We start from the raw sequence: 27,959 nt of genomic DNA on the forward strand, positions 1-27,959 counted from the left end.
ATATTTCAGGGACACAGCTTGAAAATAGATATACATTACAGCTATCCTGCTGCATTAAATTTTGTCATACTGAAGGTCTTTATGTTCATTTATTTAAGATGATGTATGGTACCACGTGGGGATTTAAAATTTCAGACCCAATATGATCAGTAAGGGAGTCAGCTGTTGCATGACCATCTGCATACTGTGTTGTGAGTGTGCCAGTCCCTGGCACCAGATAGGTTTGTACTTGGCAGAGGCAGAAGCATCAAGGTCTTGAAATTTGAGGCCAAAATAAGCTGAGTGTGCTGGCATTGCACAGGTGAAAATATATTTTCTGCTAAAAGACATAAGTGAACAATAGTCAGTCTGGCTGCCTGAAAGAAAAATGACAGGATGACAATAGGAAATGACAGGTGTTTGGTTCAGTTTGATCCTGTCATAAACTGTGGGTGGGGGCCCCCTTTGCAGTTTTGTCCTTGGTGCCCTTTTCAGATTGAGTTTGTACATGGGCCAACACAATGATTTCAGTAAAGACTGCACTAGGCTAGAAGTTACTAACAGCGGTGAAACATGGTACCATAACTGTAGTTGGCACATAAACTGTATAATGATAGCAGATGGAGCCGCTGTGATGTCACCCATTTGTGGAGTATGGCATTTTGGTCATTACCATCTTGGATTTTTGGAGCCAGGAGTGACCATATTAGCCGAGACTCCTATTCTCTTGATGTTCTACCGCTAAGCTGCATATGATCAGTGATGCCCACATGGGCATTTTGGCTTCTCTAACCTGTTAACATGGGTGCTGACAAAAAAAAAAAGACTTTCATCAATACACCTGTGAGAGACTGTGGTGACGCAGCACATCACTTGAAGTGGACACCCCCTTAATGATACATAGATTTAAGCTTTAATAAAATGTAATCAGGTAGGTTATAAAAAAAAAAAAATCAGGGAAATTAACTATAGAGACCAGCTTTTGTGCCAGGCTGTAAACATGTTTATTTCTGCAGTAAAGTTGGGCATTTCAATATGGGGATCTACGGGGATTGAGTTGCCTTGTCTTTTAGAGTTCACTGGTCAATATCTTCAAAACACAATGACATATTAGCAATCTTTGAAACCTTTCATTAGCTTGGTTGAACAGAGATCTACAAAAGATAGACCAACCAAGAGACTAAATCAAACCAGAAGAGGAAAATGCTCCCTTCATTATCATCAAGCCAATGGCAAGTAGCATGCAAACTCAAAGCAAACTCATCTCTTGACCCTATTTAGTCATATCTTCTTGAGTCTTCAGTTCTACTGGATGCAAAATAAATGCTGTCTTATAATAAATGTTTATGAGATTTTGAACTAACCAGACTGTACAAAGGTTTAAAAAGCAAAAGAAATATGTCTCTTAAGATTTTCATGAATGTCTATTCATTTTGTTACTTGATGTAACTGATGTGAGCCCACAGGTAATCACTCCTTCTCTTTCTCTGTATAGGTCTGATGGTCTTCCTGAGCATGATGTTGGGAGCATTCCTGTGGGGCGGTCTGGCAGACAAACTTGGCCGGCGGCGCTGTCTCATTGTGGCATTAGCAATAAACTGTGTCTTTGCCTTCTTGTCTTCATTCGCCCAGGGCTACGGATTTTTCCTCTTCTTCAGGCTGCTGTCTGGCATTGGGTAAAACAAACATTGCTCATACTTCCAACAGTTTTTGGCTGGACTGCAGCAAAGCAGGGCCAACTCAATAAACTGAAAAGTCTGTCCCAGACTTACTGAGTGACTGATGAAGTTACATCTCTGGTCAATCAAGTTTTGGACTTTCCCCGCTGGTTGTTGCTCTTTCAAAATAAATATGCTCCACAGTGTTTCTGCTGTTTTATACATTTGTTGTGTATTTACCTCAACTGCAAGAGGTAACTAAATACTTTGAGGCTGCTTTTTGAAGCAGGCTTCTAAATATATGTCACAGCATTAAGCTAGTAATACAAACTTAATTCTTCCTGTATCCACTATCCAGCCCTGTTGTGTTTCAGTGGAGAAAATCCCTTAATTTCCTATCAGGACCAGTTTCAAAACATTTGCATAAATGTGTTGTGAAAAATAGAAATAGTCTTTCAGTCATGGCAACAGTTCTCATGACAGGAGTGAGGTGGACATACTTTTACAATGAATAAATTCATCCTAAAAGGGATAGCTTTAATGCATTTGAAATTTTTGGTGCCGCGCCATTGGCAAGGCCCAAAATTCAGAAGTGCCATTACTCCAGAAAAATTTCCTACTGGACCCATTAACAAACAGCCCAGTAACAAAAAAACCCCAAAACACACTTTGCTCTGAAGTCCATATCCAAAAATACACACCCCACACATTTAGTGTTCAATTTCACAGCAGTCTTTGCGCTACCAATACCAAGTGTTTCTCGACCCATTCCTGCTTTTACAACAACTTTTGTGCCACCAAATGTGGGTGTTTTAAGCAAAAATCTTTTCCTCACCATAACCAAGTGGTTTTTGTGCTTTAGGCTAACCATGTTAACCACAGCATTGTTGACAATGTAACACGTGGTTTACAGAAACATATAATGACAAACATTTTTTGTAGCGATTGGGTTGTATATCTGCAGGAAGTTTACATTTTGGGGGAAATGGAACATTTGTTTTTGGAATAATGGGCTGTCAGAGAAATTGGTTTTCTGTCCACTGGGCATTTTTTGGACTTACAAGGCTTCGAAAATTTGGGTAGTTGGAACAAAGGACAGCCCCCAAATTTTTTCACTTTTGTGTTATTATTTCTCCATTAAGGAAAAAGTTGTATTATTCAATTATTAGCTCTAATTACAACTGTCTCTTTCTCTCTTTCTTTACTTTCTCATTATCCCTCTCTGCTCTCAGTATTGGTGGCACGGTGCCAATTGTGTACTCATACTTCTCCGAGTTTCTTCAGATGGACAAGAGAGGAGAGCATCTGTCCTGGTTGTGTATGTTCTGGATGATCGGTGGGATCTACGCTTCGTTCACTGCCTGGGGAATCATACCCAGATACGGTAAGAACTTAAAAGAGGTCAGTGAGGACAGGACACAATATAGAAATACTTTAATGATGCTTGAGAGTAAAGTGGGTCATTTCAACTGCCACTTTAGAGTTTTCTCAGTCCTGGGGTTGGACCCCATGTGGAGTCACTTTATGTACAGCCATCTCTCATTGAACTAACTTCAACCTGAGCAGAGGTCTAATCAGCCAGAATAACTAAAAACACTTGTGGGGTATGGGGGCCTTTAATTCTTAGCTTTACTGGACAGTAGTTGTAGACCTCGCATTAATGATAACGAACCACGTTTCTCTAATGGTCAATGACAGGCTTTATAGTATGGCAACCAGCACACAGTCGGCAGTAATTCAGATTCTTGAAATGCACAGTTTAATATGGCCTTTTGTTAACTGGCTTACTGTATTCTTTTTAAATCTTTACAAATTATTGTGAATGTCAAAGGAATGAAAGGTGTCAAAAGAATATTGTCATATGTTTAAAAATCTGTGTGTGTGTGTGTGTGTGTGTGTGTGTGTGTGTGTGTGTGTGTTTACAGGCTGGGGGTTCAGTATGGGCACAGAGTTCCAGTTCCACAGCTGGAGGGTGTTTGTCCTGGTTGCGGCTCTTCCTGCTATCGCCTCTCTGGTTGGACTCACCTTCATGCCTGAGAGTCCTCGCTTTCTCCTGGAGGTGAGACTGTACACATTTTCATACTGGCCATTTACCCTAACACTTGGATGCAGTGACGCAGAGCAGTTTACAGTTCAGATGGCGTCATTAACCATAAACCATCTTAACTAAAAAAATGTAAAAGCAAATTAAATTACTTATAATACCAAAGAGGAACACAGGACCTCTATGATGTTGAACAAATCAACAATATATTACACATTTATACTTGATTATGAACTACTTTAATCCTTGGGTCGTATCATTGTGGCAATGCATACACTTTACATGCATAAACCCCAGCTTTAATGCTCACTGCCTCTAGCAGATGGTGGTTAGAGTGGAGTTGAATGCGTGCATTTACAGATGTACAGGACCATAAACTGATGCGTGTTAATGGTGATGTCACTGCAAATTAGTTGTATATTCTTTTCCTTTATGACACGATTGTTTTCACTATATGCTTGTACATCTGTGTGCCTGTGTTTGTGTGTGTGTGTGTGTTGAGCAGAATGCAAAGCATGATGAGGCGTGGATGATCCTGAAGCAGGTCCATGACACTAACTGGAGGGCCAAGGGACAGCCAGAAAAAGTCTTTACTGTAAGTGAATGTAGCTATCTAAAGCCCTGTTTCCATTAAACACTTTCAGTATGGTACCTATGGAACCAAAAGTAACCCTTCAGACATGGTACCTAGACCCAAGGTCCATTTAGCGTTTCCACCACAAGCAGTACTTAAATGTGGGCGGGGTTGTTGTCACTCCCTTGTTGTCTTTAGGGCCCTGAGACACCAAGCCAATGGTCGGCTGTCGATCAGTAATGGGCCACTGGTGAACGTTTGTTGCTACAGTATTTTGCAATGTGTCCTGCAAAGTTGACACTAGTTGCAGGCCAATTCAGCATGTTGAATCAGGGTCAGACACAGCAAATGTTATCTGTGAATGATAATCACTGTAACTGGCAGTTGAGCTCAGTGAGAAGAGAAATGTAATTGAGCAAACACACAGCTAATGTCAAGAGGGCATGAGATAGAGTCGAAATTATTATATTCAATAAGATTCTTTTCTTTAGCACACTGAACGCTTTGGCAGAAAAGGTTTGTTATTGTTTGTGTTGCACAGTAAATAACATCATCATGGCTCTGTTCAAATGTGACAAAAAAGCTTAGAACTGTTACAAATTAAGAATCAGGCCATCTTTGCATCAGAGCAGAAAGAAGGCTGAAGTCACCCTTTCATCATCTGGTTGCTATCAGATTTAATCTGATGTGATTTCACTATGTTATCAGTACCTTTTTAAATAATAGTCTAAAATGTTCTTCCTACAACCTCTGTGAAGAATGATAGTTTAATTCATTCATTTTTCAACACTATATATTTTTTCCCCTGCCTGACAAATTAGTGGTAGTGACTACATTCAGATTGTGAAAGTCTCATCTCTAAGTCAATAGCCTATATTATATTTTTAGATATCTGAAGAGCTGACAAGAGCTGACTTGATTTTTTCCTTCCTTGAAATAAGAGAAAATAACAACTAAAATCTTCCCCTGGGATTAGGTGTATGATCCAGCAGACAAGACCTCATACTGATGTTAAAAGCATGTCTGTCATATTCATGAGAAGCCACGTGAACAAAAATCAAATGTTCTTTTAAATCTCTTTTATCTCCTCAGGTGACTCACATCAAGGCTCCTAAGACAGCAGAGGATGAGTTTATTGAGATTCAGAGTGCTACAGGAACAGCTGTACAACGATGGGCTGTACGCTCACTAACACTCTGTAAACTGGTATGTATTTCATTCCCAATACAAGAAGGGATTAGAGCTGGAAACATGTTGGCTCAGTGGTTAAGACTGTGGTTAGGGCAGAGGCCTCAAAGGAGGTTGGATGTAGGTTTGTTTTTGTACTCTTGTTTGCCTTTCTCCCCCCAGAGTACATGACAAGACTAGCAGACCAAAGGACTAATACAAATCAAATTGTGTTTGCAAAGTGATGGTGTGTCCTCACTGTTTAACTCTGACAGTACATGCTGGGATTCTGGAATTAGCCAAAATGACTGTAGTTTTTCTTGGGTCTTCTTGTAGACGACAGTGGGGTCTTCAGTAAGACTTAAGGCCTGGTGTTACCCATAGACTGTATAAAATAATGGACATAGCCATGTGATGTGACCCATGGGTTTGTGGACTCCTGTTTTGAAGCTTCAAGTTTGGCATTTTGGCTGTCACCATCTTGGATTTTGGAGCCAGATGTGACCATATTTTGACGAGAAGGTGGAGCTGTGGAGGAGTGAGGGGTGGATCTGACTGAGAGCCCAATGACACTGTCTGCAGACAGTCACTCAAAGCAGTGATGGCCTTGCTATGAATACATGTAGCTTAACTATCCCTTAAAGGGATAGTTGGATTTTTTTGAAGTGGGGCTATATAGTATAATATATTTAGTGTATTAGATACACTGACTGCCAGTTGGCACGTTCCAAAGATGGTGGTGGGCATGCTCCTTGTTTAAAGGAACAGACAGGACTAGCACCCCAGAAGCTCAGCAATACATTGCTCTGCATGACGGTTAGCAGCAAAACATATGTTAGCTACTTAAAAAAGGCCTACCTAAAAAAATCAATATCAGTCCAAGTGGACACTATATTTAGAACATTTTCACCACTTTACCTTGCCATCAGACAGCCCTTTCCATTGACACTACATTTTCTCAACCGTATGACTTCCATATTCCTAAGCAAAAACAACCAACTGTGCTGTGCACTTCATTTTGCTGCAGAACAGCTGTTCAGGTCAGACTAAGCAGTTTATGGAGGAGACAACATGTACAAGAAAAAATAAATAAAATAAATAACATCAAAATGCTGTTCACTTTGAGACAAAAGGATCCCTTTGTGAACCGGGGTGTACAGAAAAATGACCTTTACTGATATTGACTTTTTTTTTAACTAAGCTTTCTTAAGTGCCTAAAGTACATTTCGCTGAAAACCCTAGTCCACAACAATGCATTGCTGAGCTTCTGCAGTGTTGGTGCTGTCTGTTTCCTCAAACAGGGAGCGTGCCGACCGCCATCTACTGTATATAATGCTTTGACTACAGTGACTATAGATAAGTATCTCATAAAGCCCTACTTCAAAAAATAAATGGGTGTGAGTAAAAATTCAGCCCCTGTACACTTGTCATGAACAGGAAAGTTAGCCAGAGAGCAAAATTTTTTTTTTATTTTTATTTATTTTTATTTTTTTGGGACCCAGGCTGTAAACATGTTTATTTCTGTTGTTAAGTTGGACATTTTAACAAAGGGGTCTATGGATATTGACAGGCTTTTGAAGTCAGCCTCAAGTGGTCATTGAAGGAACTGCAGTTTTTGGTACTTACATGTTGGCTTCATTTTTAGCACTGGATGTTGTCACTTGGTCACACTAGAAAGAGGTACACCGGAATTAATCTAAACATCTTTGTGAAATATTTGGCTCTAAAAGCTTGGTGACAAAGTGGTTAAAATTGCAGGGCTAGTTGGTGAACTACTGTAGCTGATGACCTAAGCACAAACTTGCTGAAGGGCTATCACTATTACAATAGCTGCTGCAGATTCTCTCTACTGTTCTGTTTACTCCCACTCGTATTTTTGTAAACCGTTTCCTTTAATAACTTATTTGACTCATAACCAATACTGATATCGATGTATCCACTTTTTTCCCGCCAACACCAAAAATGATCATCAAATCTCTTCCACGGTGGAATTAACATGGAGATGGCAGATGGAGACATAAAATAGAAAGCTTTCAAATGTATGTAATATTCATTCATTGTGAAAATTAATAAAAAGCATTTTGGCCGATTCTAATAGTTCATTTAAAACAGATATTGGCCGATACAGATGATGTGCATCCTTACAATATAACATATTTTTCTTTTTTCCCTGATGGTCTAATTAAGTGCTAAATTTGTTGCCCTTCTTTAAAATAGATTTGCTAAGAGGGTCTTAAAAGTCTCTAAATCTAGCGAGAAAATTGCTAAGTTGGGAACACTGAAAGCAAACACTACATAACCCTCCTCCACATTGGACTTTCCAACTCTCCCTCCTCTGCAAGTCAGCACTGTCAAGAGTGCTTGCTGCTTGTCAATGCTGCGAATTTGTGGGTCAAAGTTCGCTAAAGTTGAACTTGACATGAAAAATGTGGGCAGATTACTTCATATTCAGATCCAATTATGCACTGGACTGAATATGTTAGTGTGACTAGGCCTTTATCCTGTCCGTCTACACTTGAGAGAATTAAATACTGTAATATGTAATTTGCTATCTTGTGAGTATAACAATGCTACTGGTAAATTTCACATTTTCAATTTACGTGTAGGACTGACTTAGGCACAACTTCTTGAATGGATGCAACTGTTTCAAATGCCATCAGATACTCAAAATACTACACAACTTGAAATGGTCAAGCTCAGGGATATTTTCTTATTTAATAAAACTCAAGACACAGGGGTCTTCACCCAACCGTAACTGTAAAACAAACCTTATTTTGGAATCATATTGTTAAGAGATAGCAAACACCCAGTAGCACGTACGGTAATACTGTATAAAGTGGTTCACTGCTGTTATGTGTGTATCTGTCCCAGGTGTTGAGGAATGTAGCATCACTCCTGTCTGCAGAGCTGAGGTTCGCTACACTCTTCATGGCCATCATCTGGTTCTGCATGGCTTTCAGGTTAGTACACAATGTCACATATTACATCACCATCCAGGTTGATAAGGAACAGCAGCATGGTATATGTAGGCGTCTCAGACAGCCTGTCGGTCTACAGGGACACAACAAAGAGCAAAGCTGTTTCAAAAATGAAAACTCAAAAACTTATTTATACAGCAGAGGAACAAGAGTCTAATCCCTGATGTGATAGAAAGCTGCAGTCTTTCTGTTAGGGTTGCGGTTACATTCTGGTTGTTTATGCACCTTTTAATGATTAAGTTTTCTCTCAATTTGCATTTTGTTACAGTTACTATGGTCTGTCTGTTTGGTTCCCTGACATGATCAAACACCTTCAGTATGAGGAATACGAGTCCAAGGTCAAGGTAAAGTGAATGACAACCGATGCAACTCATAGAAACACAGATCAGTTTGTCCTGCTTTGGTGACAGCAAGAGATTTTAATCTTTACTGATAAGCATATCCATGGTTTAAATTGACATTGTTTGGTTTTGAAATACCTGCACAGAAAACTGATTCATGTTGTTTTCTCTCTCTGTTTAGGTGTTCCATAGAGAACGAGTGGAGAACTTCCATTTTAATTTTTCTTTAGAGAACCAGATTCATAAAGAAGGGGAATACATCAATGACAAGTAAGTCTCACTGTATCACCCTTTGAACACAATGCAAACAGAGAGATTTACCACAGGTTTGAGGTTTACATGCTGAGGTATAGTGTACTTAAATATTTCATAGCAAATAAAGCATCTGCTAAATAAAAGAAAACCACCATCTTTATTGACTAAATTCATACCATCCTGTTCAGATTCTCAGGTCATCAAATACCAATGCTGTGTCTCACCCCTCAGCAGCTAATACCCATGCACAGGGCACCCTTTAGCATCTGTATGCACAGTGGTCTTAATATGCAGTCAACATTGTGTTAGGTTTAGGCAATAAACTACTTGGTTAGTAGTGATGTACAGGTCAACCCACAGCCCTCGAGGTGGGTGGTTTTGGGATTTGGTGGGCTCTGGGTGGGTGGGTGATAAAGTGACAAAGTAGTGTTCTGAGTAAGTAAGTAACTTAGAGAAACATTGTGCAGTAATCCATCTTCCACCTTCTCTTCCCCTCTGTCTCTCTTTCTGCCTCTGTCACACAAGCAGCTTTATCATCAGCGCTGCTACACTCAGGCTTTCTGTTATTTGGCTTTTGAGCAAGAAAATTGGTTGAAGTACAAAATGTTTAAATCTCTGCAATCATAATATCCGGTAAAATTATTTCCCTCTGCAAATACGTAGGCCTAACACTGTGCCCTAACAGCAACGAAGTGCCTCTCTGTCCCCACGTAATCTGTTAAATATGCACACCTGTAGCGTCATGTAAACAAACCACGCTAGTTATAAGCTCTGTGTTCTAGATAATGGGCTTAATATAACCATTTAAAAGATGGGTAAGTAACCTACATGCTGTCTATCTGTCATTCGTACTTTTTACAAGAGAAAACATGTTTTATATTGTGATATTTATTGGAAATGGACATACAATATAGGACATACAATATAGTCAACAGTAAGTAGGTCATTACCAGAAACTTTCAGCTCCAGTTTATGGTTCGGGTTTGCGCCATTGATCAACGCATGTTTACGGGTCAGGCAGAATGGGAAAGCACTCATAACTGGCCAGGTTGATGTGGGTTTTAAAAACCCTCACACATGCATAACTGTTAGTTAGGGTTATGTTTATTATATTTTGACTTAAAATAGTACATTTGTTATGGGGTTATGGATAGATGTAATGTGACATAAAAAAATGTGATGCCCATACTTCAGTTACGTTAAAACAACACTGACTATGAGTTCCACATGGGACACCAACAGTGGTCTCCTGGGTGAAAGTCCAGGGTTTGTTTTTGTTTGTGTCTTACTCTTTTTACTATGTAATTTGCTCTCAACATCAAATATCTTAGCAAACAGGTTTACGCTGGAGTCAGTTGAAAGCCCTATGCATCGCTGAAAGGTGCCTTTGGCAGCAGTAACACACATCAAGAAGTCTGACAAAGTGTTGGTATTTGACAACCCGGGAATGACAATGGGATTTCATATCACATAGCCAACGCAGAAATGAGAAAAATTGTTTCTTTATTCTTCTCTCCAACAGCTTGCAAAGTAAAAAAGAAAAAAAAAATACATATTTTTTACTACCGTATGTTACTATGTAATTGTTTCTATATAGTATAGTATACAATGTATAAGTATATGTTTAGTGCATTGTTTGTACATAAAATGGCTGTTGTGGGCCTGTTTAGTGTTAAATTGTCAGTAAGGATTAGGGAAGTAAATTTACACTCGTGAAAACCATCATCAGTTAAGTTACTGACCAGAAATCATATTGTATGACCTCTTTATGGCATTTTTATTGTATTGCATTTATTATGAATCAAGTGAAGCTACAGGGCTTTCTAACACATGGTTTCTTGGTCTTTTGGTGGAATTGGAATGCCTGTACCTTTTTACATATGCTTTGTGCTGAAACATGCTTAGCTTTCAATAGTTATGCACAACCCCACTTTACCTTTTTGGAAGTAGTCAGCAGTGTGTGGCTGGTCATAGCCTTCTCTTTAAGACAGCTACAGTGTCACCAACACCTTACCTCAGTAAACATAAGCGTTAATAGGTCTATCAGTCACTTCATTCTCAGTTATGTTGTTATCAGAAACTGTTATGCATGCCGTGTTTTGTTGTATGTGTTGTATGTGATGCCTTGGAGCTCATAAAACATTAGCAATATGTCTACAGGTAATCACTTACTGCATTTGCTAATGGTCAGGTCAAACAAACATTGAATTACATTGTGAAGACAGTAAACCATGACAGGTTTATAAAGGCTTCACACTTTTATTTTAAACAGTATACTTTTATTTTGTATACATGCATACGCCAAAGGTTTATTATCTATATGGGTGAAGATAGTTAAGATACACCCCCTGATTTTGTTAGAATCCCATAAATCCCTCTTAGCTCAATGTTTTAAAACTCAGCTGTGCATGAAAGTGTATGCAGCTGTGGCAGGACAGAAGCCCCTCTACACATAATCAGCAGCAGAGTTGCTTAAGTTTCACCATTGACCTTAGTTTTTTTGTGATCTTCCAATGTGCAGCTAATCATTTGACACCTGAATGTGCATGTTAGTCCTGGGCCTCCTTGCAGTTCATCCTCACAAAATATGTATGTGGGATCCATGTGGGTAGGCTGAAAAATGGGCTTGATATGGGATTATCCATGAGTTCCGTATTGACCCCATGCTAATTGCCCAAATGGGTGGGTTTACTCAAGTGGGCTCCACATGGATTATGCTAGGGCCACCTGGGTAGCAACTCTGTATGGGCCCAAAATGCACACCTTATCTGGAGCTAATTTAGGTAAACTCATCCTTGTAGGTAATTGGCATGGGGCCATTATGGAACCTGTGAACAACCTCATATAGGGCCTATTTTTCAACCCATTTACAATCCACGCAGGCCCTTCATATAAATGTTGGTTGGTTCATTACATAGAAATAGAAAAAAATGCAAACAAAACCACACTTTTCATTCTAGGCCTCTTGAACCTCCATGTGTAAATGACCTACAGTAAGGGTTGTTCTTTACTGACGTATATATGATTTGACCATATTTGCCGTGTGTGAGGACTGTGCCTGCATATACTCTGATAGCTCAGTGAGACAGATTTTAAAATTTAGCAGAAACCTCAAATGCTAATTGCTCCCAGGCCTATTCATGAATGTTCATGAATTCATGAAGGCTTTTTCTCAAGATGAAGGAGTATGCAGCTAACCCTACCACTAGCTGCTAGCTTAGTTAGCACGGTGCATTTACAGCTATGGTAGTAATGCTAAAACTGATAATTTTCACACAGGCTTAAAACCATTTGCAACCAAACCCTGAACAAGATTTTTTAGGTGACTAGAATGTTAAAATTAACTTTCATGAACTGAAGACTCACTGAAATAGCAACAGCTACGGCTATGACTGTACTAATTGCATCTGCGATTACGCCATGGTTACCCAACCAATGTTGTCGCCATGGCAGTGACTCAGTGGATGGCACCCACCTGTCACTGAAAGCAGCCACATCCTTGATTATGCATTACTTTAAGCCTTAATAACATTTAAGTGGGTGAGTTATCTAAAAGTTCAGCCCCTGTACAGTTGTTTTGAACAGGGTATTTAGTTAAAGAGACCGAAACTGATTTTTTTGTTCCAGGCAGAAAACACGTTTATTTCTGTTGTAAAGTTGGGCATTTTAACATGAGGATGTATGGGGATTGGCTCACTTCTGGAGCCAGCCTCAAGTGGTCATTAGAGGTGCTGCCATTTTTGGCACTTTCATGTTGGCTTTATTTTTTAGCCTCGGAAGTCAGTGATTGGTAATCACCCGAGTTCATGGCAGTTACAGCTAATCATTGTCCTTTCCATTGTATGCTACAATTTATTCAATCAGAACAGCTCTTGGACACAGATTGGACCATTACAGTTGCATGCACTTAGTTGAGTCTCAAAGTGGTGAGCTGGGAGGAAACTTTGGAACCAGGGATTGTTATTGGGTTTTATAACAAAATGAGGGGGCAAGAACACTTCACCTCTGTGAGAGAACATTTTTAGTGCAGATATACAGTATATTACATTACTGTATATTATTTAACTTCTATGCTTTTTGCAGAATTGAAACAGACAGAAGGGGCAAACTTTAAATTCAGAGTGAATATAATAACTAATAGAGTTGTCACTGAATATATCATATTGCCATGGAGATGATCATTCCACCATTTTGACTCCAACACACTGTTTACATTAATGCTTATTTCCATGGCAGTATTATCAGTGGTGGCCATCTTGGATTTAGAGCACTTGAGCCCATTCTGTCCTTTCTAATTCTGTGCTCCCACAGCAATAGAAGTGAGAGTCCATGTTTTTTTTGTCTGTTGGTTTGTGTGTGTGTCCCATCCCATCCCCATAGGTTCATCAGTATAGAGATGAAGTCAGTGAAGTTTGAGAACTCACTGTTTGAAGACTGTCGCTTTGAAGACATCAAGTCCACAGACACTGTGTTTGAGAACTGCACCATCCGCTCCACTGTCTTCTATAACACAGGTAGGTTCAGCCGGAGCAGGAGCCAGGAGGACGAAGGATGCAGGATAGAGATCAAATGTATGTTGGATTAAATCAAAAGCTGTACTCACAGGACCAAATGCCAGCCCATCACTGTCCAGTGTGGAGTTACATGGACCACACTTGAAAAAAAAAAAACTGTGTGAACTGGCTCTATCTTAACCTTGGTTGCCTTTAAGTAGGTTGCCATTGGGGCCACAGTGGGAAAACAAGTGAGCCCCGTGTGAGCCATTACTCTGAGGCACCTTAGCTGATAAAAGAATAGACAGGAATCAGAACGAAAAGCTGCATTGTTCCTGACATGTTTAACCATTCAAAACCAGAAACTGTTAACAAGTATTTGCAATGCTCACATCATACTCAATATGAAACATGATGTTTCACTATTAGACATGTCATATTGACAGCACTGCATTGCAAAGCCACAATACTTGTTATCCCTAACCTATACAGATGGTGGGCTGCTGAGGCATTAGAGTGTTTATCTAACCTACAATAAATGCTTTAATAACATTCTGCCAATCTGATTCTGCCTGTAAGTTGATTCAAATCTGAGCTTTCTGGTAGAGTTCTAACCATTGTTGGCAAAAGTTTCGTTCATCCATTTAAGTAACGTTATGATGATTAAAGGTATCTCACAATGATAAATGCTAGACCCCCTGAAAATCACTCTGCATAAATACATATCGATGTCCATTTTTATGCAGATATAAAAACTCTTTACTCTTGTGCATTTCAAAAGACTACAGAGCTTTGATGTTCCTGTAATCAACTTTATATATTGATAATAGAAATCTAACAGATAGATAGATAGATAGATAGATAGATAGATAGATAGATACAGCATAATACTGTAGGTATTAGGAGTTTGGTCAAATACCAGATTGTCCTACAAAAGTACAAAACTCCTACCTCACTCAAAAGTTCAAATTTGAGTATTATATTGTAATATACAATTCCGGGTAACCGGTATATTTTTTTTTAACCTGGATGCTATTTTCCTATGTTTTGTGTCTAAATTACTAGTAGGAACAATCATTTTTGAAACTGGTCCAGTATTGAGCCAGGAAGCTGAACCCAGCAGCGGCAAAACAGGTTGCAGTGTAACCCCTGGGGGCATGTTCACCCATCAGTGTATGTCCACTCAAAGTGCAGGCTCAGATTGTTATTAGAAGTTAGGGATGGGTGATATAGTGAATATACTCGATGTATCGTGGCTTGTTCCACATGGGATATATATAAAATGACTATATCATGCACATTGAGTATAAATGGTCACATCATTTTTTTGGGCCATTGGCATGAGACGTCACGGTTCTCTTGCTCCCCTCTGTGGCTCACATAAAGAAAGACTCACAAACATGATTCGTCAGTCACAGACACATTCCTCTGTCCATCCAGATCCCTTTACCCCAAGCGATTGTGTTAACAGGCTAGGTGTGCTTGTCATCTGCGGGGCTCCAGACCACTACTACATTTTGTCACATTTCAGACCATAGAGTTCCACTGCGACTTGCAAATGTTATTAATATATGTACTGGAGAGCTGTTAGTTTGTTTTCAGCTTACAATGAACGAATCATCACATTTATTGGTGCCATGGTAACAGCTTAACTTTATGAGATTAACAATAGCATAAGCAGAGGAAGTATGTGTCTTTGTACTCCAAACTGCAACTATTTAGTCACACTTCGCGACTATGGAGCACCAGTGTGACCTGCAAATACTGTTATAAAAGTTAGTTTGTTTCCAGCTCACAGTGAATTAATCCTCACGTTTAACAACACCATGGTAACAGTTTAACTTTCTTCTATCTGATAACATGTGAAGTTCAAGTTCAAGTACAAGTTCTCAGCAACAACATCATCACAGCCTGAGCCAGAATACTTTATTTAACTTAAAGCAGCTGTGCGGAAATTTATGTTTTTGTTGAATATATTGCCCCCTTTGGTCAAAGCGGTATGACACCCACAGCCTGGTGTCGTAAAATTCCGACTGCAGCCGGCATTCAGCTTCATTCGTAAAATCTCGACTGCAACCGGCAATTATCGTATGCATTTGTTTTGGAGAGCGAGAGGAAAGTCAAAAATGTTCTGGTGTAGCTCTGAATTTCTTATAAACTGAGGACAACTGCCTGCTGTATATTTGTGTTCATGCTCACAGTCACAGATAATTTTGTGGCGTTTGTTGTAATGTTACTAGACAAAAGCGGCTCACATCAGCTAACGTTACATTTAGCTTGCTTATAACTTCCATGTCGTCATATATTGAAGTGAAACAACGTCTAAAAAGTTGCGGTATATTCTCTAAATAAAAACAAAAATTACATAGCTGTCGATTGGGAAAAGGGCCAACTCGGGATCAGTTTTAAAACCTTTCAAATCTCTCAGCTCTCTCCACTTGGTGAATGCCCGACCGAGGTTTACACACGTTTGGGCTCGAGCCCTATCACTGTCCCGTTTAGCCTTGTTCTGTTCTTCTGTTCTTTTTCTTTTAGATGGTGCTCCTTCTTTACTCTCCATGACATCAAAAGTACAACCAAGTCCTTGTAGATACATCTGGTAAAACTGTTATGTGTTCAGCAATGCCCGTTGTGTACCGCTTACTCGAAGAACACTCTCTGTAAACACGGCTCTTCTTCTTCTCTCAATTTATTGGCGGATTGTAAACAACTTCCAGGAGCATACCACCACCTACTGTACAAGAGTGTGCAATGTGTCCAAAATCATTTACTACTCCCCACTACATGTCATTTAGCCTGTTTCTTAAATCCTACTTGTAAACACAGCTCTTTCTTCTTCTGTGGTTTAATGGCTGCGGGCCGCTGCAGGCGTGCAGACTAACTTCCGCCTCCGGGTGTCGTATTCTGGTTTGCTGACTTCCGCTGTGTCCGACCCGACTGAGGCTACGCTAAATAGCCATATAGAGAAAGGCTTTTTTGTCGCTGTTGGGTTCAAATAAATATGCAGATCTTCAAGGGGAAGTGATGCGAACTAGGTACAGTTTTATAAATGGTAAAAAGTTCCGCACAGCTGCTTTAATTATAATAGTATTTTATTTAACTCTATTATAACAGTACATTGATTATTTATTATTAAATGATGACAGTAGCTACATTGTATAATGTTATTGTAACTTGAGTGCATTTAATAATAATAATAATAATAATTATTGAAAATATTGCGATACATATCGTGTATCACAATACAGCCTAAAAATATCTCAATATTATTTTTAAACCATATCACCCAGCCCTATTATAAGCATCTGACAACATTAAGAGACATGAAAAGGATCCCTACAGTCAGTCAGTCCTTTTTTTAAAAGAGTAAGATCCTTTTTGTTTGGCCAGAAAAAGCCCCACAATCACCTTTGCCTAACCCACCAGACTCCATTTAAATCAACAGAACTTTTAGCGTGTATAGATCAAGCATATTTTCACATTGGGTGATTTAAGGTTTTATTTCAACCAAACAGGGTTGATGATTCTTAAAACGGCAGAAATTCTAACCTAGCAGCTTTTTTAAGTTTTGTTTTGTTTCTGTCAACTTGAAGTGCATTTTACGATGACAAAATAACTGTTTAATTAAATAGAGTCTGGTGGGTTTGGCTATGGAGATTTCAGGGCTGTTTCTGGTTAAACAAAAAGGATCTTAGTCTTTAACAAAAAGGCTGACCTCTGAAGTAATCCTTTCCATAAGCTGTCAGACACTTGAAATAATAATCTGAACAGTGGCAAAAACAAGCACTTTTAGTGGACGTACATTGATGACGCAAACAAGTCCCTAATGATTACATCGCAGTCTGTCTGCAGGCTGCAGCCCTCTTGCTCAATACTGGAATGCAAATTAAAAATCTTTGTTCCCATTAGTCACTTCAACACAAAAACATGGGAAAATAGAGTCCAGTTTGAAAAAAACTTAACCTTCAACAGAGCTTGTTTATTCTTTCAAAATAGAAAAACTATCGTACAGTCATCCAAGCTAACTACATTGTGGATATATCTTGTATCACAGGATACACAGGATCCTGTGATGCTTTATGGTCATAAGATTCCTCAAGTACTGACTGGTTGTCTTGCTCCAACAGTCCATGTCTCCTTTAGAAATGTGCTGCTATGTGTGTCATAAGGCACTTCGGTTACTTGGGAATTCAGTCCCACGTAATGGCTTCAGGGCAAAACTTCTATCGTTGTTTTTATTGTTAATGTGGATAAAACTAAAAACCCTTACATGTTATTCTACTGCAAATATTATGCAAATAGACCATAAAATACAAATAAGAGTGTGTATTACATGAAAAGTATTTGTATAAGGGCAAGCACAAATATAGCATGAACAAAAGCCACATAACACGGCAAATTCAAATTCAGACATTCAGACATTCAAATTCAGACATATCCTGAATCCAGGTTAGGGTTAGGTTGTTATATGAACAGGAACTGCTGGTTGCTCAAGCAGCAGGACTTGATGCAGAATTGCCCAAATGTAAAGAAATCGGCTATAGGCTATTAAACATGCAGTAACCTTAGATCTAAGTTCAATATTCAGACATTCAGTGAAACTCATCCTCGATAACTTTTCATCAGCTTTCACCTGATGTGTTTAATGCAGGATAAAACTTGACTGATGTTATTTTTACCTCATGATCCAATATTGGAACCTTTCATGACTTGACAGAAGGAGCTTAAGTGCACTCAGAAGTGTATGAATGGATCAAGGGAGCTTTTGAGATGTTGGTAAATAGCTTTCTCAGTTTTAAATAGATATTTCAAACTAAATGTATTTCCTCCCATTGCATGCACACTTTTTAAATGATGCAATGGGGCCTCATTACCTGTTGTGGCCCCCACTTTTTGTCAATAGACAAAACAATAGATACATCAGGCCAACTTTCATCCAGTGTTAACACAGTCTTCAGTTTGTATGGCAAAACATGCAATATGACCCAATACAATTCTGTATTTAGACTCATTCTAGCCCTTTTCCTTTTTCCTTTTGTTGATGGTCAGGGTTAAAATACAAATTAGGTTTTAGTATTTGATTAATTCAGATACATGTTTGATTTTTTTTTCTTTTTGGCAGCTAAACAATTTAATGCAGAAAATGAAGCAGGCTATATTTTTTGTGACATGTCAGATAGATATCACGCTCACTTTCAACAGAGATCTGAATACAGATATTATTGTATGATTCAGATACAGATAGTAGTTTTTAGTAGTATTTGCAATGCTCATCCAGATTATTCATTACCACATGATTTAACTTTAGTTAATGACCCTAGTTGGAAAATATCAGCAATAAAGATGAACCATCAAAATTTGAATTGAATATACCCTGACAGATGTTCAGTTTCACTGAATCAGGCTCTACAGCTGATCCTCTATCATAGGTTTCATGTCATGTTTCATGATCTTCCTTTTCTCTGTAGACCTGTGGGAGGAGAAGTTCATTGATTGCAGGATGGAGAACACCACCTTTGAGCACAATAAACATGGCTGCCATCTGGACACTGTTGAGGAGAATGATGTCCTCATTTACCTGGTCAGCTTCCTTGGCAGTTTGGCTGTGTTGCCAGGCAACATCATCTCTGCTCTCTTCATGGAGAAGATTGGCAGGGTCAAGATTATAGGTGAGTTCAAGAAATTTGTTACCCTTTACTGATGATGTTTTGAATTTTACATGTGATCGACGTTCCACACATGGTATTACATTTGTGTGTAGATACATTTTTTATTTATTTATTTTTTGTTATTATTATAATTAATCATTATGGTGATTTTTTTAAGTGTGACCTGGCTAAGACAGCAGTGTAAGAAAAAATTAGCTAATAACAACACAATAAAAAAACATAAATGATTTCCAGTAACATGTAGAAATACTCGAACACCTACACACAATAACAATAACCAGCCAATTCATTCATTCTTGTACTTAAGAGAGCTTTAAAATCAGACAGAGAGACCAAATCATGTAGGAGCAGAACACATGAAAGCTTTCTTTCCCTGCTTAGACCAGGCACTAGGAACAGATAATAAAACTAAATCTTGAGCTCTCAGACTACAGTTACAGTCAGATTTTTAGCCCCATAGGTTGCTGTTTGGTTGAAAACAGTCAAGTTGCAAATGAAGCACTTCCCACAGGCTGCAGCAAACTTTTTCATATTAGAGGTGTCTCTCTTTGTCTGTTCAGTCATGGCTGCTTAAAGGAGCCCGATGTGATATTCACAGCATTAATATAGCAACAAACCATTATTTGCTCTGTAAAGATATCGTGGAGTTATACACCTGCTTACATCTGGTATTAACATGCGTCCTGGGTCATTGGAACACAAGTGGACAGCCCTAAGTACAGGTGTGAATGCACTAAATGCATCCTCAATGCATCTTGGGAGTCGATTGCTCAGACCACATTTATAGGAGGTCTGAGCTGCATATGGCCACATTCTTTCAGTGCTGTGTAAACTCATATGTCCTGGGCCACATAGAAGGGCTGCCGACTCAGCTGATGTCCTTGCTTACCCTCGTCTGTTACTGCTGCCCTAAAGCCGCTGACTACTGGTCAGTTAACGTCTGCCCGGTTAGCACAGGTTAACACCGACACTGAAATAGCTCGATTCTGTCATTAAACCGTTATTTTTTCCCAGTTCCCCACAGGGATTTTTGAGTAACTCTTAGCCATGTGATGCTGACCTTTTGCCTTGTCACTGTCTGTGTGCCGATGGACTCTCTCCACCTGTCCCAGGCATGGAGCTCACACTCCTGCAGCAGTAGTCTCCAAGAGGCTGGAGGACCACCGAGTGTACTTGCCTCATGATAAACAGAAAAAGAGAGAGAGCTCTGCAATGATGGTGCCCTGTGGCGTCAGGGGGAAATGCGGGACAACAACATAGGTTAAGGGCGTGAAAGTCCAAGCAGGGAAGGTGGAAGTGGTGGATGGGTCCAACAACCACCAACTTTCACCCAGGAGGACAGGATTTGCTTCCTGTGTGATTTTAAAGCCATACCCCGTTCTTTTTCTCTAAACCCAACCATGTGCTTTTCTTGCCTAAACCCAACCATACTGTACACGTGTTGGCCAAACGTAACCATGTCTTTGTTGCTGAAGGAAAAAAACGTCAATTTGTAGTGTTGTTCCGATGTAGTGTGTTTATTTTGAGACAGACTATATGCAAACTGTACATTTCCTGTGAAAACAGACATTGCATGTAACAGGCTGAAGTTCACATGGTATCCAAGAACATCAACAACCAACGCACCCAGGGTACCTTGCACCTCACATGTCGACATTCGAAAATCCACGACCAGACATCAATATGTGGCGAGGTCGGAGTGAGAATGTGTTGTCTAATGCCAGGTGTGAACAGATGAACAAAAAGCTGTCTATTTGTGATTGAATCACAAAGATCCATGTTTATACCACAAGGAAACATGCTGAATATTGTGCAGAGTTCCTTTAAATTCTTGCTAGCCAGCTTTTTTTTTCAGCTTTTTTTTTTTTGCATCATTCCTGAAAACAGGAACAGAAGAGAGGTATTCTGTTGAGAAAACATATAATTGACCTCTATATGATTCAATTTCAAGCCTCTACATTATTCAATATAGTGATTCTGTGATCTCCTCAGGTGGCTCCATGCTCATCTCAGCGGGCTGTACCTTCTTCCTGTTTTTGAGCTTCAGTCAGGCAGCGATCATTGCCTTGCAGTGTCTGTTCTGTGGCGTCAGTGTAGCTGCGTGGAACGGCATCGAGGTGGTGACCGTAGAGCTGTACCCTACTTCTAAAAGGTACCACACCATTATTGTTACGGCTCTGTTGATATTCTTTATTTTTATAATGTATGTGTCTGTACATTATAAAAAATACTAAGGAAAAAAAAAATAAAATACTGATTTAGTGCACAAATGTATCATGAAAACTTGTCAATGTGACAAAAATGTCAAGTTTACAGATCTTTAAAATCAAAATACTGGTGATTCAGGTTCAATACAATGCTCATGTCATGTGTCTGTCTCTCAGGGCCACAGCATTTGGCGTGCTGAACGCTCTGTGTAAGCTGGCAGCGGTGCTTGGCAGCTCCATCTTCGCCAGCTTCGTGGGTATCACCAAAGCCATCCCTATCCTGCTGTCCTTTGCTGCATTAGTGTGTGGTGGCCTGGTGGCCCTTAAACTGCCTGACACACGAGAGAAAATCCTCCAGTGAGGTGATGTGAGATCTGGAGGTGGGAGCCATAAGGGGAGGGAGAGGCCAAAACATACAGTATGTGCTTAACGTTGGAAGCTTTTTGAATTGATTTTGACTTCACTCTGCATTTTAAAGAAAGCAAGAATGGAAACAGCTTAAATGTAAATTGCCAAGCTCTAATTTTTTAAGCAAAGTCTTTTCATTTTGTACAGGTTTGTGGCAGGTAGAGCGGTTCAGGTATACACAACTGTCAGTGTTCAACTGGAAACTGAGAATTTGTTTTCTGTTAAACAAAGTGTTGTTCTTTAATGATGAATGACTTTACTAAGGTACACTGGATTTACTAACCTCATGTTTATGATGTGAGTGAAGAATATTATTTTTGTGTCTAACTTTAGGCGTAAATCAGATGATCTAACTGGCTGTCATATCCTCTGCTTCTTGGTTTTTGTTTTTTTTTTGGCCAGTGGTTCCATGCATGATAGGGACTGATTCAGATCCTGGCCAAATGTTCTCTGTGACACTTTTTTCTGGGCTAGATGTAGCGAAGGAAGACAAAACAGGACAAAAAAAAGATTCATACTGATATCTGGATTTCAGAAATCTCTATTTTGCATATTTCAGGGCTGTACACAGTTAAAAATGTGCGGATATCAATAGAGTGCAAAAAATGCAAACACTGTGTTGGACTCCTCAGTGCAGAATGAGGCGTGCATACTGGCTCATCATATATGTAGGTCACTCTTACAGGTGCACCTGGTCAGGAAAGGACAAGAATTTCCAGATAGAAGCTCACACACTTTTCAATCAATTCCTTAATAGGGGATATCCAAATGAAGTCTTGGATCAGGCATTTGTTAAGGCCTATGTTAGAAACAGAAATTAATTACTGACCAAAAGTAAATCTCAAAAGTCCAAAACCTTCTCTTGTGTATTCAGAACTACCTGTTCACCACTTGGGCGTGACATATGCAGTGTTATGAGAAAACACTGGAATATTCTATCTAGGGTAGTCCATCAACGTGGTTAAGGAAATCTGCGCTTAATTGAAAAAGCCCTGTTTGAGATGATTTGAGCTTTGTGACAATGCGAGTTATCCTGGTGGAGGTAGCCTTTAAAAAATGGATACACTGTGGTCAAAGGGATGGACACGGTCAGCAACAATACTCAGGTAGGCTGTGGCCTTTAAATAATGCTCAGTTGGTACTAAGAGGCCCAAAGTGTGCCGAGAAAATATCCCCCACACCATTATACCACCATCACCAGCCTGAACCGTTGATACAAAGCAGGATGGATCCATGCTTACATGTTGATTACACCAAATTCTGAGCTCATATGGCACCAACAACCATACCATGCTCAAAGTCACTTAAATCACCTTTCTTTTGAACTTCAGCAGTTTGTCTTGACCATGTCTCCATGCCTAAATGCTTTGAGTTGCTGCCATGTGATTGGCTGATTAGCTATTTGCGTTGACAAGCAGCTGAACAGATGTACCTAATAGAGTGGCTGATGAGTGTATGCATGTATATATACCAGCAGTGCTTGCTATTGGACTTGTAATTATGTAGCCTGTTGGTAATTGTCTTAATTAGTGCTTAATGAATCTGCCAGTGACTGAGCAGGTGAATCTGTACAAGTGACCTACATATATGATAAACCAGTATTCATGCCTCATTCTGCAATGAGGAAAGTCCAACATGGACTGAAATGTTTGCACTTTTTGTACTTTATGCACCATTTTAACTGTCAGTACAGCCCCTCAACATGCAACATAGAGATTTTTGAAATCCAGGCTTCAGTCTTTCTTTGTTCTGTGTGCAAGTCTTCATTTGCTACATTGTGACATTTCTCTGACTTCCACACCAGAAAAGAAGACTAACATAGGACAGTTTATTAGGGCGCAACTCAACTCATGCCTACCACCATTTTAAGCTTGATGGCAATTAAAGCAAATAACCCTAACTCCGATGTGTTGAAACTGTGAAAGAAGCTTGTTGCAGTTTGGAGTCCACAGAGGTTAAAGTTCCCCTCTACTTTGTACATCAATTATACTTGAAAACATTGCTCCTGCAGTGTCATTAACAGACGTGGTGAACTAATAACTCCATTCAGCTCGCCCAACTGTCAGTTGTCAACAATTGACTTGTACTGTTACCGATGTCTTCTAGTTCTGGCTGGCTAGTTCTGTGATCACTTGTACAAAATCCACTTAAAATTATCAAGTTTAATTTTAATGACTGATATATTTTGAAAATTATTTGGTCAATTTGGAATTTCATATTTCAAGTCAAACTGAAACTTGAATCCTCATTTTATTGGGTGATATAAACTAATCATACTGCAGATACTGTGAACACTTTTCCATTTTTCAAAAGAGGATAAATCCTTTTTTGTACATGTTTGCAGCAACAGTATAAGCTTCAAGCCTTTGGGTAGCTGTAAATTATTTTTCTCTCTTTTTCAAGTTCATATGACGTTGGTTATGTACCATTAGCAATTTAAGGCATTCAACATTTGGGAGCATCCATTGTGTTATTGAGTTTACTGTTTATTCGTCTCAGAAAGTAGAAGTTGGAGCAAGTGCTCCTGTAACAGCCTCATCATTACAAGACCCATGATTCTTATCATGTCACAGAGTAATGTAAGGAGTGCTAACAACATCTGCCCCTGAGCTAGCTGACCATTGGATCTGAACTACAAACTACTTTTAGTGTCCAATATTGAACCAATCAAATTACAGTGCAGACATTGTCTTAATGCAAATGGGTGGAAAATACATATCGTGATATATGTGCAAATTTCTTTGTTAACACGATTGAGATTGTAAATGAATTTTGTGAAACTGAAGATGTTTTTCTGCAACTGCCAACCTCAGTGTGAACTGAAGTTCAGTTAATTGGTTGATAGCTTTTGCCGTACCATTTAGCTCGCAGTTTTTAACATCCTATAGCATCAAACTAATAGAGGGGCATAATAGCAATGAATACTGCAGTGGTGTTACTTGAAGTGAAACTATTTATTTGTGTATTGAAGTCCAACAGTTCCTCTGTGTGCTGTGTTCTGCATGTGTCCGATCACCTCCCCTCTGGTCTTCAGTCTGTTATCAGTACAGAGTCAGTTGGCTTTACTTACACAGACAACATATTTCTGTTAACAAGAGTTGACATTTACTTTTCTGTGTCTGACCTGGAGTTATGGATGTACGTATTTTCTAGAACCAATGACAGCAATGTAAACGAGCCCCTGTTAGACAACGTTTGGCCTGTTGAGTGAACTAATGTTGCTAATGTAAAGACTGACGTATTTCTTTTTCCTTCTTAAATTAACTTATTTTCACCTTCAGTCTCAGTTTCCTTTCATGCTTGTTGGGCCTACACTTTTATTGGCACTATTGCACCATCTTGTGGAAGAAATTGAAAATCACAGTTTATTTGAGCTTCATTTTTGCACAAACAGTGGCTGAGATCCTGCTGTGGAACCACACACTTCCCAGTATAAAATAAATAAAATGATGAAAATGCCTGGGAATTGAAAATGAGGGTAACTGCCATTTATCATGCAGGGGGAGGACACAAAATTACCTGATGGAAGAAAAATGAAGGCGATTTGAAACCAAGTGCTACATGATAAGGTCAAAAGAGATGAATCAGGTGAAACATTTGTCTTTCACCTGGTGCATTACAAAGAAAGATAAAAGGTACTTCCCCCCCCCCCAGTACTGCAACCTCTTTTAGCAATAACATGAAATCTGTGTCGAGTGTAGCTTAGGCAAACCTTGGGGAAAATACTAATCTAGCTCAGTCCAAATGCAAATGGTTTAGATTGCCACCTCAGAACGACACCTGTTTTTGTAGGAGAACTCACATTAAACTAAAAATGATAGCATTTACTATATGCCCTTAAAAATGCAAAGACAGCCATGAATCTCTCCTCTCCTCTGTTGTTCTAGTCAGTTGTCTATAACAAAATTAATGCTTATTCTACATTAACTTTTAACTTATTTTCTTTGACATTTTTGTCATATGCAGGTATGCAAAAATGATTTTTGGTTGATGTTTATGTTGTCTTATGTCAAGTCTCTATTTGATCATGTGATGAGATGACACAATCTGATAGCTAGGTAAGGCCCAAAATCTGTCAAGCCTGACAAGCTAAGCACATCTGCAAGCCCAGCAAACAGTCATGCCTTTTAAACACTGATGCAGCGGTAAGACAGGACAAAGAAAAGCACAGGAAGAAAAAGTGGCAAAGCTCCCTCAATTGCAGTTTTTCTCGATTGCTAAGACACATTTCTCGAAAGCTGCTCTCCTTTTCTCTAAACTGTGAACACAAAACCCAGTTTTCAAGCTACATTCACAAAACCTCAGACTCTTCTTGCAAAACCAAACTTTCACCTCAAAACAGTTCAATCTGTGCTCAAAACTGAACTATGTTGTCAAATCGTGCCCCGAGTCAATCAAAATTAAAAACACTACTGAGCAGTCACTAAACACTACATAGAAAAATAGAAAACACAATGCTCAGGACATGAAGCTGTAGAAATAAATGTTTATTGTTCACTGTAGGCTAAATGCATGTTGCAAAACAAAAAATAACCAGTGCAGTTAGCACTTGTACATAGTAAAAAAAAAAAAAAAAAAAAAAGTACAAAAAACAGAAATCCTGTGCATTTACACGTAGCACTTGTACAGTAGAAAAACAAACAGAAATCTTGTGCATTTAGCACTTGTATACAGTAAGCCTACGTAAAAGTAAAGTACAAAAATATACAAATGAGAAGTGCATTATTCAGCCACAGCATCATTTCTCCATACTGGGTCAGGCCACAGGACTTCATCCACATCACAGGCCACATTTTGTCTGGCCAGGCAACGGGGAAAAAACCCCTGGCATGCCGTATCCAGGCTTGGCATGCCTCCACACCTATGTCACCACAGGCTAGTTCCATGGCTTGCAGGAGATTTACCCTGGTGTAAGGTTGGCGTTCATATACCTTCCACCACCATGAGGAGAAGAATTCTTCAGTGGGGTTCAGGAAAGGGGAGTACGGTGGAAGGCAAAGATTGATAAAACCTTGGTTCATATTGAACCACTCTCTAACCTGGAGGGCTCTGTGAAAACTCACATTGTCCTAAACAAAAACAGAGATGGGATGCTCCTAACCAGTGCTCTCTGAACTGGCTTATATATGTTCCCTCACATCATTAGCCACAAGTGTGATCAATTTTGAGCTGTTGTGCTCAACCGGTGACACCTGTGCTTTAATTGTGCTTGACTTTTGCCACCTGTGCTCAGCATTATGCTACACAGGTGCATCACAATGAAAATGTGTTGGCAAGTTGTGTCTAAACAGGTGAAAAGTGCTTATGGTTTTGCCAAAAGAGTGACTGATTCAATCAGTGGGTTCAGGCAACTGAGCATTTGGTTCAGACAATAGGGTTTAGCGTTTTAGCAATCGAGAAAAACTGTAAATTCCTTTGGTTTATTATAGACAGTTGCCAGTGGTGTGTGTGTGTGCACCGTATAACTAGTGACTAGCATGTATTAGGGCCCATCACAATAGCATGCATTGGGGCCCGTTGTAATTAGCTTACGCCACTGGCCAGAGTGTTTGTTCCTCCTTAGCAGAAAGATAATGTGTGCTACCAGACCTTCCTCTAGCACTGACTCACTGTAGAGAAACGTCTGGCTGTGCGAGACTAGAGAAGATACAATTGAGACTGCTTTGGACTTGTTTTTTTAGATTTTTTTTTAAATTTTACTTCTATAAGAAGTAGGCAGTTTCTGAACACATGCTGATCTACAAAATGATCTAAAAATATACAAAAAAGTGTTACATCTTACATAATAAATGGCAGTTTCAGTGCAACTGATGATTGACAGACAGTTCCATTCACAGTCATTTCCATCACTTGAACTATAATCAGTTGTGACATATAGTTTCAACATTCATGGCCCTGCTTTTCTTCTTTTTTTTGTTACTGCCACTTCTTAGGCTTTGCCCTCTCTCTCTCTATCATCACTTTCTAAAGCAACTCTACAGAAACCAGCGTGGCTACAGTACCAGTGTGTGGAGGATGGATGTGTTATTCTACCTTTCCTGTACAGTTTCATGTTGACTATGTATTTATTACAGAAGGTTTTGTGCTGCAGTTGTGTAAATGATTGCATGTTTGTCTAATGTTTATTCTTTGCTCTGTTTCAATGTGTCTTCAAGTTTAAAATGGTCTGGCTCTGGATTGTGTTGT

General features: G+C 39.3%; 1 protein-coding gene across 1 annotated transcript in view; it reads left to right on the plus strand.

Annotated features, from left to right (window-relative positions):
- Positions 1 to 27,957, plus strand: part of LOC125887250 (synaptic vesicle glycoprotein 2B-like) — a 71,255-nt gene extending 43,298 nt beyond the window's left edge. Inside the window, exons 4-15 of the mRNA XM_049573929.1 lie at positions 1,475 to 1,655; positions 2,870 to 3,021; positions 3,563 to 3,696; positions 4,187 to 4,276; positions 5,348 to 5,461; positions 8,294 to 8,382; positions 8,669 to 8,744; positions 8,923 to 9,011; positions 13,377 to 13,510; positions 18,958 to 19,158; positions 21,151 to 21,310; positions 21,543 to 27,957. Of these exons, the coding sequence (XP_049429886.1) occupies positions 1,475 to 1,655; positions 2,870 to 3,021; positions 3,563 to 3,696; positions 4,187 to 4,276; positions 5,348 to 5,461; positions 8,294 to 8,382; positions 8,669 to 8,744; positions 8,923 to 9,011; positions 13,377 to 13,510; positions 18,958 to 19,158; positions 21,151 to 21,310; positions 21,543 to 21,726 (1,604 nt within the window). The 3' untranslated portion in view covers positions 21,727 to 27,957. The remainder of the gene's footprint in view (positions 1 to 1,474; positions 1,656 to 2,869; positions 3,022 to 3,562; positions 3,697 to 4,186; positions 4,277 to 5,347; positions 5,462 to 8,293; positions 8,383 to 8,668; positions 8,745 to 8,922; positions 9,012 to 13,376; positions 13,511 to 18,957; positions 19,159 to 21,150; positions 21,311 to 21,542) is intronic.
- Positions 27,958 to 27,959: the final 2 nt, after the last annotated feature.

The sequence above is a fragment of the Epinephelus fuscoguttatus genome, linkage group LG4 (genome assembly GCF_011397635.1).
Source record: "Epinephelus fuscoguttatus linkage group LG4, E.fuscoguttatus.final_Chr_v1".
NCBI lineage: Eukaryota > Metazoa > Chordata > Actinopteri > Perciformes > Serranidae > Epinephelus > Epinephelus fuscoguttatus.